This window comes from Megascapheus bottae, chromosome 15 (assembly GCF_031878675.1).
Source record: "Megascapheus bottae isolate mThoBot1 chromosome 15, mThoBot2.hap1, whole genome shotgun sequence".
In the NCBI taxonomy this organism is placed as follows: Eukaryota; Metazoa; Chordata; class Mammalia; order Rodentia; family Geomyidae; genus Megascapheus; species Megascapheus bottae.
In genome coordinates, this window is record NC_143523.1 from 26687129 (window position 1) to 26702713 (window position 15585).

At 37.6% G+C, this 15585-nt stretch overlaps 1 protein-coding gene across 2 annotated transcripts in view; it reads right to left on the reverse strand.

The window, feature by feature from the left end:
• The window catches only part of Hells (helicase, lymphoid specific), a 28992-nt gene extending 13407 nt beyond the window's left edge, over window positions 1–15585 (reverse strand). The window contains exons 1-11 of one of the 2 annotated variants that reach the window (XM_090346220.1): window positions 15472–15585; window positions 15076–15197; window positions 12719–12841; window positions 10447–10503; window positions 8712–8748; window positions 8570–8634; window positions 7124–7162; window positions 5425–5652; window positions 4905–5087; window positions 4114–4257; window positions 586–782 (exon numbers count right to left, since the gene is read on the reverse strand). In XM_090346220.1, coding sequence (XP_090202346.1) covers window positions 586–782; window positions 4114–4257; window positions 4905–5087; window positions 5425–5652; window positions 7124–7162; window positions 8570–8634; window positions 8712–8748; window positions 10447–10503; window positions 12719–12841; window positions 15076–15197; window positions 15472–15502 — 1226 coding nt within the window. In that variant the 5' untranslated portion in view covers window positions 15503–15585. The remainder of the gene's footprint in view (window positions 1–585; window positions 783–4113; window positions 4258–4904; window positions 5088–5424; window positions 5653–7123; window positions 7163–8569; window positions 8635–8711; window positions 8749–10446; window positions 10504–12718; window positions 12842–15075; window positions 15198–15471) is intronic. The other variant, XM_090346221.1, reaches the window with a different exon arrangement.

A 15585-nucleotide genomic window follows, 5' to 3' on the forward strand; every position in this document is an offset into this window, starting at 1 on the left:
GAGCTTTTCTGCTTAAAGTCAGCAACTCTACCATTTAAGCAGCAGCTCCATTTCTAGCTTTTTAGGGTTAGTTTATTGGAGATAGAGTTTCACAAACATTAACAGGGTGGCTTCAAACTGATCTTTAGACCCACATATCTCAGCATCCCGAGTAGCTAGGATTACAGGTGTGAGCCACTGGTACCTTGCCTTGAATTGTCTTTTAAGAATAGAAATATAGGGGCCAGGAGTGTGGCCTAGTGTAGTGTAGAGTGCTTGCCTAGCATGCATGAAGACCTAGGTTTGATTCCTCCAAATCACTTACACAAATAAAGCTGGAAGTGGTGCTGTGGCTCAAAGAATAAAAATATATATAGGGCTGTTTTTTAAGAAAGCCAAGACAAAATCCTGGAAATACTTACTGCAATATTTTTAGTTTTCTTGTAATTAATGCATAAGTTTAAGTTCTTATTTATCTGCTCTCACATTTTATATGAAAAGATGAATATTTAATATATATTACGAAGAATCTACCAAAAGATAGCACTTAAATTCAGCTACTCAGAAAAAAAGCCATGAAAAACAAAACAATAACAGTTTACCTACCTTTTCAAATCATCAAATACATCTGGCAACAAAAAGTTCAGCAATGACCAAAGTTCTGATAGATTGTTTTGCAAAGGAGTACCAGTCAAAAGAAGTTTGTTATCAGCATTGAACCGTTTTAATTCCCTGATTAGACGGCACTTCATATTCTTAATCCTGTGTCCTTCATCTACTATTAAGTATTTCCAATAACAATGCTAGAAAATGAGGGAAAAAATGTTTAATATGGTTTCTTCTGAAAAGCATTTATAAAATAAACTCTTATGAAGATGTATAGATGCTGAATCTTATCAAATATCATTTTGGTATCTATTGAGATAAACATATTTTCAAAGATATAACAATGAGTTAAATTAATGGATTCCTAAAACCAATATATTCTGAAAACAGATTTCATAGTCAGGAAATAATATTTGATGCCAAGAGTGTCTCATTCTTTCTGTAGCCAAAGTAATTTGACTTTTCTTTCCAATGTTTTATCAAGTTTTAAAATTAGATTTAAAAATAGGTCTAATTAAAATTCATTAATTTCATGTATTCTGAAATTTTACAATGGTTAATATTTGCATTTTGCAACATAAGATTGATATTCTCTTTATCCCAGTGTTCTCAGTTTTCTTCTCTAATTTTTAGGTCTTTCTTTTTTTTTCTGGAGCCAGTTTTAGTAACTGGTATTTTAAGTTACTCAGTCATTTTAGTAAAGATGTCCTGATTTTTTTCCCCAATTTTCAATATACTTTCCCTTTTGACTTCTAACTTACCAAGTATTCTAATTCTTTCTTAAAAATGCAAAACAGGCAATAATTTTGAAAACATAAATACCATTTCAATAGGTATCTTTGAACAATAAGAGTGGCAAACAAAAATGTAAAAATTCATCTTTGCATGTAACTTTTTCTTAGATTACTAATAGGAAAAAAATGACAATTACTTTTGTACTGACTTGCAAAAGACTTAATTTTCTGGCAATCTACCAAACCAGATAATGTGAATGATTTTTCACTTGAAGACATCTGTCTAATACTGTCAGCTAAACTGTAAAACACCCTTTGTAATTAATAAGTGAAAGAATATAGGAAAGTAAATGAGGAAGAACCTGAAAACAAATAAGTGAGCAATAATTCAAACAGGAGCTTCAGAATCACACTCTCATAGCCCTCTAAAATTAACTGTTTTTTCTCCAATAGTAAGGTTTGAACCTGAGGGCCTGGGCACTGTCCGTGGAGACTTTTTGCTCAAGGCAAGAACTCTGCCACTTAAACCACAGTACCACTTATGGCTTTTTCTATGTATGTGGTACTGAGGTATCAAATCTAGGGCTTTGTGCATGCTAGACAAGCACTCTACCACCACTAGGCCACGCTTTCAGCCCTCAAAACTCTTAAATTGGTAAGTAAAGCTCAATGAAAAAGAAAAGTCACTGGCATGGGGCTGGGAGTTTGGTGGAGGGGTAGAGTGCTTGCCTAACATGCATGAAGATCCGGATTCAAATCCCCAATACCACACACATAGAAAAAGCAGGAAGTGGTGCTGTGGCTCAAATGGTAGAGCTCTACCTTTGAGAAAACCCAAGGGCAGAGCTCAGCCCCTGAGCTCAAGCCCAGACTGGCCAAAAAAAGAAAAGAAAAAGTCACTCGCAAACAGAACTGGCAAGGAGGTAGCCTTTTTTTTTTTTTTGCTAGTCCTAGAGGTTGAACTCAAGACCTGAGCTCTACCACGTGAGCCACAACACCATTTCCAGCTTTTTTCTATGTATGTGGTACTGAGAAATTGAACCCAGGTCTTCATGCATGCTAGGAAAGCATTTTACCACTAGACCAAAAGTCCCAGCCCTCTTTTTTTTTCCTTTTGCAGGTTCTGGCTTAAACTCTGGGCCTAGGTCCTGTTTCTGTCATTTTTACTCAAGGCTACGGCTCAAGATGAGCTTCTACTTCCAGCTTTTTAGTGGTTTAATGGGGCTAAAGGGTCTTAGAGCGGGGAGCTGGTGGCTCGTACCTATAATCCTAGCTACTCAGTAGGCTGAGGACTGAGATTCAAAGCCAGGCAGGTCACAAAAGTCTGTGAGATGCTGATCTCCAATTAATCACCAGAAAACTGGAAGTGATACTGTGGCTCAAAGTGGCAGAACACTAGGGATGAGTAGAAGAGCTCAGGAACTGTGCCCAGGCCCAGAGTTCAAAGCTCCACAATTGGGAAAAAAAAAAATATTTTCCTGCCCAGGCTTGTTTTGAACCATGATCCTTAGATCTGACTCTTGAGTAGCTGGGATTACAAGTGTGTGCCAATGGTTCCTGGGTTCTGAATTGTTTCACTATGGGTTCAATGGGGAGAAGAAACTGAGGTAACTCTTCATGTTACATATTTTTATAGGAAATGCTATTTCTAAAAAAGTACTTATAGTATATTCTAAAAAAGTACTTATAGTATATTCCTATGTATAAATAATACCTATATGTTAAGATTAATTCTTTATTATCAAAGTAAAGTTCTGAAGTAGAAACTTAGGTTCTCTTACCTCCATCTATACATTTTTTCTATGAACAGTATATACTACTTTTACTTTTAAAAAATGACTGGTATCTCAATACTATATACATTTATGATGTTGGTGCTAAATTTTTGGTCTAAAAATGCTACAAAACAATCTGCAAAGCTTCACTTATATAAGTGGAACATTAACAAGTATCTGGTACCACTTAATTCTACTTATGACCTATGTTTTGAATTTACTATTTTAATTTTCTATTATTTAAGTTAGTTTCCTTATTCATGCAAGTAAAAAGAAAAGGAAGAGATGTCAGTTAGCAGGGATATCACACAGGAAAAGTAAAGCATGTGTATATGTAATGAGTTTAGCAATGAGGAAAAGTCAACTTTCCCACTTCATTATAACAGAGTATTACTAAGCAGCTATAATTGCGAGAATAGAAGAAAATATCACACTACCATTAAGATAGTTTAAATATAACACCTTAAAATATTCTATTCCTATTTGAACAAAGTAAAAGGAGATTGGTAAATTCTATATACTGAAAAAACACAAACACATCTGTAATATATTCAGATTAGATCTACGTCTTGCTGATTTAAAAACTTATGGCTACAAGTTAAAATGCCACAGGTTTTTAATTTTTTTTTCTTTTTTTTTTTTTTTTGCCAGTCCTGGGCTTGGGCTCAGGGCCTGAGCACTGTTCTTGGACTTTCTCAAGGCTAACACTCTACCACTTGAGCCTCAGCACCGCTTCCAGCTTTTTTTTATGTATGTGTACCGAGGAATCGAACCCGGGTCTTCATGCATGCTAGGCATGCACTCTACCACTAGGCCAAACTCCCAGCCCCAGGTTTTTAATTTTTATTTAACAAACTACACCCTTCTTCTAATATTTATCAAAAGGCTCCAGTTTCGAGAGAAATATGCACAATATAGTCTATTATTTCAAGCAGAAAGTGTTTAATGCTACACTGTGATAGTGATACAAATTAAATTTTTACAATATAATTTCCAGATTATAAAGAAACAATCTATACCTGTAATGCATTTCGGTCCCTCATAGATATTTCAAATGACGTGATTACCACTGGATGAATCTGTAGTGTTCCAGTTCTCTTATGAATTTTCCTTGCCAATTTTTGACGCTCCTGCTGGGTTCCATGGTATAACAGAGTAGGAATCTGAAAGATTTTACTATGTTTCAGAACAAAAATATAAAAATGACATGGAAATTATGGATCAAATAATTTGGGGGGGAGGGGGGAAGGGAGACATAAAGGCCACAAAAAGCAAACAAAAAGGCTAAAGAGCAGATGGGAAAAGTATTATATGCATATTGCAAGGGAACTACACAAGATTATTTTAAGGGCTGAGAGTTTGGCCTAGTGGTAGAGTGCTTGTCTAGCATGCACGGGTTCGATTCCTTGGTACCACATACACATGCCAAAAAAGCCAGAAGTGGAGCTGTGGCTCAAGTAGCAGGGTGTTAGCCTTGAGCAAAAAGTGTCCAAGGACTCTGCCCAGGCCCTGAGTTTAAGCCTCAGGACTAACCAAAAAAAGTAATTTTTTTAAAGCAAAATATCTGATTTCCAGTACCTTATGCTGTTAAAAAAAAGTTGTAAAAAAAAATCAAAAAAGGAAAAAGAAACAGAAGAAAGAGAAAGAAAAAGAAAAGAAAGGGTTAAAGAAAGAATGTGCCAAAATTTGCTACATCTAATCTGACACAATGCTTTTGTAGAAATCAAGTTATAGTAGCAGGTCTTGAATCTATTTCCTACAACAAAAAATATGGACAAAAATATATTTCATGTGAGGAAACATATCTTACTTCTGGCGTAAATCTTTTGAATTCCGCCATCCAGTTAGGAAGTGTAGACAAAGGACCACAGACAAGAAAAGGTCCAGGTACTCCTCTCTGAATCATCAAAGCAATAGTAGCAATGCACTGAACGGTCTTACCCAATCCCATTTCATCTGCCAAAATGCCATTAATCCCATTTTCCCAAAGCATCTGGACAAAAGAATATACATCATATTAAAATTCTAATATAATCATGTCCTGAATTAGTAACAGCTTATTTTTCTAAAAGCACACTTAAGTATAATTATGATGACACTGACATTCATATCATATATTGTAACAACTATAGGAAATCATTTATCAAAGCCATAAAAAGTATTTGGAGTCTAATAAGACAATTGTTTCACTTTAAATTATTCACAGTAAACAAGTCATCCAAGTATACAAATATTTGTTTTATATACAGTAATAAGTTTGCAAAACATCAAGTTGTGATACATTGTTACTTAGACATCAACATATTATATTAAAAATGAAAAGTCATTACCCTAAGCCATTCCATGCCTTCTACTTGGTACCATCGCATCACTCCTCCTGTGAAGTGCTTTGGTTGTTGAAAGGGAACTGGCTGTCCATTATACTTTCGAATTGGGTCAAAAAATAATTTAGCATTCTGTCTAACAGTTCGAGACAATCTATCTTTAATTATACTATTTGAATCTTTATTTTTCTCAAGTTCTTCTACACAGGGATTAGTAGAGGAAGGGCTGTCATCCTGCAAAGAAAAGAATTTAATTACATGCTTGACAGAAAATGTTCCTATACTCACCACTCACTTACTAGAAAATAATCTACCCAGTCTAGGACTGAGTAGAGAGTAGAGTGCTAGCCTTGAGCACAAAAGCCTGGGGAGGGAAGTGGAAGGGGTGAGGGGAAGAAAGCTGAACTAGAGCATTAAGTCCTGGTTATAGGATCTTGAAATAAGGAGCTTTCAAGAAGACAGTTAACAGGCTCATGTCTGTAATCCTAGCTACTCAGGAGGCTGAGATCTGAAGATCAAGGTTCAAAGCCAGCAGGGGCACAAAAGACCCGAGACTCTTATCTCCAATTAACCTCTAGAAAATGGGAAGTGGGGCTTGGCTCAAGGGTAGAGTGGTAGTCTTGAGCTGAAGAGCTTAGGGACAGTGCCGAGGCCAGTTCAAGCCCATGACCGCAAAAAATAAATAAAAATATTTAGCAACCCTATATAAATCAGTGGGAAGACAGAGGGGATGGACAGAAGTATGTAGATGATAATAGCAACAAAACTCAAGCCTTTTCAAATGGAACTATGGAGAATCTTCTTTTTCTTTTTTTTAATGGGTCACGGGGCTTGAACTTAGGACCTGGGTACTGTGCTCTTTTGCTCCAGGCTAGCTAGCACTCTACCACTTTAAGCCACTGCTCCACCTCTGGTTTCCTGATGGGTAATTGGAGATAAGAATTTCATGGTGGGTTAGGGAGGTAGCTTAGTGGTACAATGCTTTCCTAGCATGCATAAAGCCCTGGGCTTGATTCCTTAGTACCACCAAAAGGCTGTAAGCAGCACTGTGTCTCAAGTGGTAGAATGCTAGTTTTGAGCAAAAAAAAAGCTCAGGGACAGTGTCCAGGCCCTGAGTTCAAGCACCAGGACTATCCAAAAAAGTAAAAATAAAATAAAATTTTCATGGACTTTCCTACCAAGGCTCACTGTGAGCCTCGATTCTCAGATTTCATCCTCCTGAATAGTTAGGACCACAGGCAAGCACCACAGGGGCTTTAAGATTAGAAACAAGATGAAATTATCCTTCATAGCTATCACCTGATAGGAACTTGTAAGTTAAAATATTTATACATCAAAGTCCATGTAATGAACAGATAAAGTTATGACATTGAGGATCACAGTTGAGAGGTAGCTGGGGCACAAAAAAATCATTAGGGCATTTATTGCCAATATACTACTCAGTAAAAGCTGGAAGCAGTACTGTATTCTATTGGTAGAGTGCTAGTGTTGAGGAAAAGAAGCTCAAGGACACTGTACTGACTCTGAGTTCAAGCTCTGGAGCCAGCAAAAAAGGTTAAAATAAGAAATGAATAGTCTTTCTTTTTCCAAAGGTAGAGAAATGAACGAAATGATGAGAAAAATGTATAGCAGTGATTAAGAGTGCTTACTTCATAATCGGGAACTAAAAAATTCCCAAATTTAATTTTCTATTTAAACATCTTACCTCATTCTCCTTGCTTTTCTTAGCCACAGATAAAATTTCCTAGAGGATTGCAAAAGTCAAATTAATATTTCACAAGAGTTAAATACTTATTTTGCAAGTTTTATAAAATTTCCTAGAGGATTGAAAAAGTCAAATTAATAATTTACAAGAGTTAAATACTTATTTTGCAAGTTTTATAAAGTCAAGTTGGAATAAGGCAAAATTACTCAAATCAAAACCTCAAAACTGATGGTCTTACCCAGGTGCTAGTGGATCACACCTAGTTTTTCTAGCTACTCAGGAGGCTAAGATCTGATAATCCTGGTGTGAAAGCTAACCAGGGCTAACAGACAGGAGAAAGTTTTATATGAAAAATGGATCGCTGAGCTAGGAGCATAACCTAGTAGAGTGCTCATCTAGCATGCACTATGGCCTTGGTACCACATACACAGAAAAGGCCTGAAGTGGAATTGTGGCTCAAGTGGTAGAGCGCTAGCCTTAAGCAGTAAGTGTCCAAGGACAGTGCCCAGATCCGTGCTCAGATCCTGAGTTTGAGGCCCAGAACTGGCAAAATAAAATAAAAATAAAAAAATAAAGAATCGACAAAAGCATTGTCTTTCAAATAAAAAAATAAAGAACTGATGAAAGCATTCTTTCGAATCAGCTCACCATTTTTGGTGAACATTTGGAAATCATAGGTTAATGAACTTCAATCATAAAATATTATCAAACATCAATCCAAATTTCCAGATCTTTTTATTAAAAAAAAAAATCTAAAAACAGGAAGTGGAATGGCAGCTCAAAGTGGCAGAGCTTTAGCTTTGAGCACAAAAGCTCAGGGATAGTATCCAGGCTCTCAGTTCAAGCCAGACAATCAAAAAAACAAAAGTGAGAACAAGCCAGATGCTAATGGTTCAACCTGTAATTCTTAGCTACTGAGGAGGCTGAAATCTGAATAAGTCCAAAGCCAGGGCAGGCACAAAAGTCCCCAAAGTCTCTGAGACTCATCTCCAGTTTACCAACAGAAAAGCAGAAGTGACTCTGTGGCTCAAGAGGTAGAGGGTTACCCTTGAGCTAGATAGAGTTCAGCACCCAGGCCCAGAATTAGTCCCACAACCAACTTTAAAAAAAAAAAAAAAAAAAGGTGGGGTATGAAAAGCAAAGCACACAAAAACTACACAGAATTACACTCTCCACCTGAAAACATTCTTACTCTTAAGCTCTATGATTCCCTGCACATTGTCCTCAGACTTAAGGCTCTCTTTTCTTTTCCCAGAGTTCGTAAGCTGTTAATTAAGTGTCTTTTCTTCTCCATTTTCCTGTAAGTTTATGTTTTATATTAAAGTATTCTAGGGGCCGGTAGTTTGGCCTAGTAGTAGAGCGCTAGCCTTGAGAAAGCCCAAGGGACAGTGCTCAGAAAAGTGTTTACAACATGCTGAAAAACTAACAGTAATTGTTACAGCTTACCTCCTTTGATATAACATCTGAAATATTGTATGATTCATCTTCTCTTCCTCTTTTCTTTTTGACAACTATAAAAAAATTTTACAGCAATTAAAACAGAAATATAAACAGATGTTCTTTAAAAACCACAACAAAAAAATTTTACCTGGATTCTCTTCACTAGCATCAATTGAATTTTTACCCTATAAAACAAAGATGTAGAATGCTACTTTTACTTTATTGTACTGCGTATTAAAAAGTACTGCTTAAAAATGTACTGGAGAAAAAAATATTTTCCTAGCAGTTGAATTCTAATCCCTACTACTCACTGTTCTATCTATCTACATGTAATCTACTATATTCCCTACCATAACTTCATGACTTTACCTAAAGGTAAAGTTCCCCTTCTGTCCCATCAAGTTCAAAATTCAATGTACAAAGCATTTTTAAAATTTTCAAATGCTATGCACATCTCCCTTCAATGAACATTTCTATCCTGGCCATTAAAGAGACTTGGCTTAAATATAATTCAGCATAAAAATTTCAACTGAAGGGCCGGGAGAATAGCCTAGTGGGAGAATGCATTCCTAGCATGCACAAAGCCCTGGTTTTGATTCTTTGGTACCACATACACAGAAAAAGCCAGCAGTGGTATTGTGGCTCAAGTGGTAGAGTGCTAGCCTTAAGAAAGGCCAAGAACAGTGCTCATGCCCTGAGTTCCAGTCTCATGATTGGTAAAAAAAAAAAAAAAAAAAAAATCAACTGAAAAATATTAGTCCAAGAAGATTATGATATTTCAGAATGGCATCGGGATAAAAATCCCATAGTAAGAATAGATGGACTGGGTGCTGGTAAGCTCATGCTTTGTAATCCAAGCTACTCAGGAGGTTGAGATTTGAGGATCACAGTTCAGTACCAGCCTAAGCAAAAAAAAAATGCATTGAGACTCTTATTTCCAATTAACAAGCAAAAAGTCAGAAGTAGTGGGAGAGTGCTAACCCTAAGGAAAAAAGCTCCAGAACAGAGCCCAGGCATTGCACAAAAAACATTAGAAAACATATATTAGGAAACCAAAATGACCAAATAAAATGAAGATTTTAAATTATCTTAAAATTATAAAGATTAAAAAAAGAATCCAAAGAGAAAACAGGCAGAGCAAGATGACTGATACTTTCAAACAAAAGGGACAAGGTGAGAAGGGTGACAAGGTGGGATGGACATAATCCTGGTAGTTGTCTGGGCCCGAAAGAAGTACTTCTTTTTAAATCACCAACAAAACAATCATAAAAATATGTTATTCAGAAGCCAAAGATAAATTCCCAGAATTAGTAAATTTATTAAATCATCAGTTTTGAAAAACTAGTTTAAATGTATTTTTTTTATTGTAAAGGTCATGTACAGAGGGGTTACAATTAAGTGTATTAACTACACTTCTTTTTGAATAGTGTGCCACCCTCTTCCATCATCTTCTCCTGGTGTTTTTTCTTCCAAACCCTTGCCCCATCCTCTACAACTTACATAGCTTATTTTCAACATAATGTCAATCTTTTAAAGTGTAACATTTATACATTTTTCTCAAGGAAGTCAAATTTTGTCAATAAAAATCTGAATTGACAAAAATAAAAGCTTATATTCTCCTACTTCTTGATAGAGGAATTGATTTTAAATGTTTCTATGATGCAAGTAGGTTAATTAAAATGAAATAGTTAACACAAAGAATGAGTTAAGTAAGTTAATAACAAATAAGTGAACACAAAGAAACTTTTGCAGTATTTAAGATAACACACAAACTATTCTGACTGAATAGGTGCTGTCCTTCCATACTAAGCATATGCTTAACAAACACGAGGCTCTGGCTTCAATACTATATTGGGTGCAACAATTGTGACTTATTGTATTACCTTTGAAGCGTTTAAGAATTCTTTTTTTCTCTCCAGTTTTTCTTTCTTCTTCTGTTCCTATAACATAATTTTTTCTTTGTATCACAGTGGGAAATGCAATATATAAAATATGCACCTCAACTCTGTTGTATCATAGTAGGCAATAAAGAACATATTAAATGAAATACAAGAAAAAAAATCATTGAAGCTTCACACTTTTGACAATTTGTCAGTCCTGGGGCTTGAACTCAGGACCTAGGCACAGTCCTTGGGTTTTCTAAAGGCCAGCGCTCTACCACTTAAGCCACAGCACCTTTTCCAGCTTTTTTTTCTATGTATGTGGTACCAAGGAATAGAGCCCATGGTTTCATGCATGCTAGTCAGGCACTCTACCGCTAGGCCATGCTTCCTGGCCACTGCTTCACACTTTTATAGAATGAAACAGATTCATCCTCTTGATATTAGCAAATCAAATATTAGAATAGTTTTTAAAAGAACAGCAAACACTGACAAAGGAAACCAAATGAGGTACATCTTGTTACTGCCCAGCTTACTGCTGAAGGAAATTTCCAAGTGCAAATAATGGAGAATCCAAACAGATTCAAGCTCCACTGACTGAAGGACTCAAAATTCAAAAACGAGATAGTGGTAATATTTCCAGCATCAATCCCAGAGGACCAAGATACACATGTGATGTCTCACATCTGTAATCTCAAGCTACTTGGACAGATAAGAGATCAAGAGACCAGCCAGTGCAAAAAGTTTGCAACAACACATCAGAACCAAGACAGATATGCTGGTATGTACCTGTAGTCCTAACTACAGCAAGAGCAACAGTTTTGAGACCCATGAGCCAAAGATCCTATTTGAGAAGTAATTTAAAGCTAAAGGAAAGGCATGGCTCAAGTGGTAAGAGTGCCTGACTTTTTTTTTTTTTTTTGTCGGTCATGGAGCTTGAACTCTGGGCCTGGGCGCTATTCAGGTAGCTCTTCAAGGCTACCACCCTAACCCTGGAGATAAAGAGTCTCACGGACTTTATTTAGTGCTCAAGCTGGTTTTGAACTGTGATCCTCAGAACTCAGCCTCCTGAGTAGCTAGGATTACCGTGCCCAGCTTTAAAATAGAGTAAGGAATTTATTGTACTCTCTCAACAAACAAGTGCATAACACTTCATATATTCTAGCAAGATAAATGGTAAATGCAATTATACAACATATCACAGTGCAGTGGGAAGATGACAAAGAAGGTAAAGGGGATCAAAAGTTCTAACATTGTTTAGGGTTGCCAGGGAAATCTCACTGAGATATTTTGGCTTGAACAGAAATCTTCAGATATAAGTCTCCTAAACAGCTAGGATTGTAGGTGTGAACAATCCAGGAGGAAAACATTTCTCTACAGTCGCTAGTTTAGTACAAAGGAGACACTAATAAAGACCTAGTAAAAAAGATACAGTCAGCCATAGTGTTAGAACTCTCAGTAATGATACTTCTAGGAAACTCATGTGTCACCTAATTGGCAGCTTTTCAAGTCTTGTTCTCTTCTGGCTTTGTAGAGGTTCTACTTGAAGTTATCAATTTTTCACAAGTGACCAGCTAATAAACCTTCAAATCCCTCTTCCCTCCCAAGAGGCCAAGGAGTTGGTCACACAGTCCCAATAATCCATTGGCTTTCTGGTAACTAGTCTCCATTCTGAAGCTACCCAGGGGCTCATCAGCATACCAACCAATCAATTCTGGTACTAATGTTTGTAATCCTATCTACTCAGGAAGCTGAGATCTGAAGATCAGGTTGGAAGCCAGACTGGGGAAAAGGAGTTCATGAGACTCTGAACTCCCACTGAAAGTGGAGCAGTAGCTCAAGTGGTAGAACATCAGCCTTAAGCAGAAAGAAAGTTAACGGACAGCACCCAGGCCAAGTTCAAGTCCCAGCCAGTACAAACAAAACAAAAACATAAATAGAAGCTAGAGATTCCAAAGACTTGGAAAGATTATGAATCAAAATGTGTATTTCATAATACAATGATTAAATAATATTCTGGAAAGCTATACTGGTCCATACTGACAGAAGGCATCTCAGTAGTTCACATGATTCACCGGTGGTACATAAGAATTTTTAGAAATGGAAAGGCAGATTATCTTTATAGCACAGTTGGTCAAAGAGGTCAATACACTCACTGGTCAAAACTCATGTATAATAAGCTTGAAATATGTGCAATTTACTGTACATACATCTCAAGAAAGCTGTTCTAAAAATATTTCTATATCTACTAGATGTACAAATCACATATACATACCTCTAATTGCTGCTGTTCCATTTTCGTCAGTAAAAATTTGGAGTAGATGTTGCTCTTCTCAAGCAAATGTTGAAGCCTACGATACCGAATTTCAGTGGATTCTCTGTCCCATGATATGCGAGCCTATCCGAAGAGAAATTTCTGTAAGTGATGAATTTTTCTGACAACTTAAAAAAAAAAAAAAGATTAATAAAACCCGCCAAATACTCACTAGATTTAAGACATTTCCTAAAAGTAATGAGAAAACAAAGATTATTCTGAGATTGATTTCTAAAGACTTTTTCAAACCAAACACTAGAGCAGGAAAGAAAGAAAAATATTCTTGTGTTTTGGAGGCAAGAGAGTGCCAGCCACTGAGCAAAAGCATCAGTTGACTTCTGGTCTGGGGCAAAATATTTTAGGTACTATTGTTATATATTATGCACTGGGTCCAATAAGCATCCAGCCATGTATCTTTGATATCAAACATGTAATCCTAGCTACTCATGAGGCAAAGATCTGAGGATCATGGTTTGAAGCCTACCTGGGCAAGAAAGTTTGCATAACTCTTATCTCCAATTAACTACTCAAAAAAGTCAAAAGTAGTAGAGCTGTGGCTCAAATAGTGGAGCACAAGCCTTTAGGAAAAAGCTTAGGGACAGCATGCAGGCTGAGTTCATTTCCAGCACCAGCACATGCATGCCACACACATACACATATACACACATGCACATACAAAATAACATCACTAAAAGGGCTAGTAGATGCAAGTTGATACAGTACCAGTTTAGGGCATGTTAAATGCCATGAATTCCATCCCCACAGGAGATAGGGACAGTGGAAGTCACTTCTGACTCCTACTTGATTTCATGAGTAATACAGTGTATCTACATAGTATTTTGAATTTTGAAATTTTTTTGAATGTGCTAAGAACATTTTTTTCCCTCTTAAACTAGCCCATGTACCAGAAGGTATGTAGCATTGATCTTCTCTTCAGTTGCATAAAAAAGTAAAACTGAAGGCACCTGGAGTATGGCCTAGTGGGAGAGTGCTGTCCCAGCATGCACGAAGCCCTGGATCAGATTCCTTAGTACCACCCGTACCCAGAAAAAGACAGAAGTGGCGCTATAAGGGTATAGTGCTACCCTTGAGAAAGCTTAAGGATGGTGCCAAGGCCCTGAGTTTAGGATCTATGACTGGCTAAATAAATCAGACTACTCAAAATAAGGATTATTTTTCACTCTTATTCTGGAACCACATAGCCTATATTCAAATCCTGACTATCATTTGCTAGTTATCAGATGTTAAATAATCTGTTTTCTCATTTATAAAATGAAAACAATCTGCTTCACAGAATTCTTCAATTTATCTTCATAGTTGGTACTAACAACTAAACTTGGTCAGCTTAATAATAGTAATGAGGTTAATATCATTACCTCATAAAACAGCTAAGGATTAAATGTGTAAATACATACATATAAAGCCTTTAAAACAATATGAGATGTAATAAATTTATGAGGTATTAACAATGCTGACCATTATATGAAATAGAGAATATGTGGTTCATCATCTGAGTGCAAAATTTCCTACATTAAATAACTTGTTTTATGCTAATTGAACACTCAATTCGCATACCTTTCCTGAGAGGAATTTTGGAGACAAAAAGTTCGCAGGTGACTCTCAACACTTAATGTCACCAACTGTCTTTGTTTTGTTCATTTGTAAAGTAGATATCAAAAGAATATGTATGTACTCCAGAAATGTTTGGACTAATTAAACACAAGAAGATCTCTACCCAGACCCATTCTTTTCTTGCAAATTAACCAAGTAAATCTAGGGTTTAAAGTGCTTTTAGTAATCTAGATTTTTTTTTTTAGTAAAATAAAAAAAAAAAAAAGATTCCCAGTACGAGAAGACCACAAATACAATAACCTGGACATCTCATTTTTAACTAAAGAATCTTATTTCAAGAAAACAAAAGCTGGCTGATCTCTCTGTTTTACACCACTAACCTGGGGAAAAAAAATCAGCCCTGGATTCCAGCCCAGCTGGTGGTTGGTAATAGTAATTTCTACCACCATGGGTCTGGTAATTATTACAGGATTTTACAGATTGTGTTTGCCATCGGGCATGCAGGCTAAAACAAAAAATGAAGATGACAAAGGAAACTTTCACTACCGCGTTTGTGAGAACTAGAATGACCAAACGCCGACCCTGAAACACGTAAAGGCGCTGAGAGCGCTTTAGGATAGACCGCGCAAAGCACGTGCAAGAGTTTGTTGTGCTCTTTTGATGAAATTGGCAGATAAGGGTCACCCGAAGAGAAGCCTCGCGGCCGAGGCATTTAACAGAGCCGAGGAACTGAGTTTGGGGATTACCTTTTCCAACAATTTCCGCTCTCTCTCCAGCCCCGCGGCCTCCAGCTGCTCCTCCTCCTGCAGCATGGCCGGGGTAATCACAGCCGGGACCACTTCTTCAGCCATTTCTGGAGCTGGGGACTCTTTAAGAGCGGGAAGACTTTGAGGCGGTGGCTTTTTCTACCTCCCCGGCGTCCCCAGCAAACTCCTCACCGACTCTCTGCAGCAGCCCGGCTTCAACGTGGGGAGCGCGCGGCTCGCGGTGAGACCTTGCCCGCCCCGCACGGGTGTTAGGTCCCGGGACGTCCCCGCTCCCCTCGCCCGCCACTCTCGTCCCTCCACTCCCTCCTCAGTCTCTGCCCCCGTCAGCTCGGCCACTGCCTCCCCGCGCGGCCCCCTGTGCTGCACCGCACTCACCGCTGCTGCTGGCAGGCTGTTCCGCGGGCATGGCGGTGTATTCGCACGCAACCGGCAGCTTCTCACGGCGCCCGCAAGGAAGCCCCCGAGCCCGTCCTACGCAGGCTGCGCGCT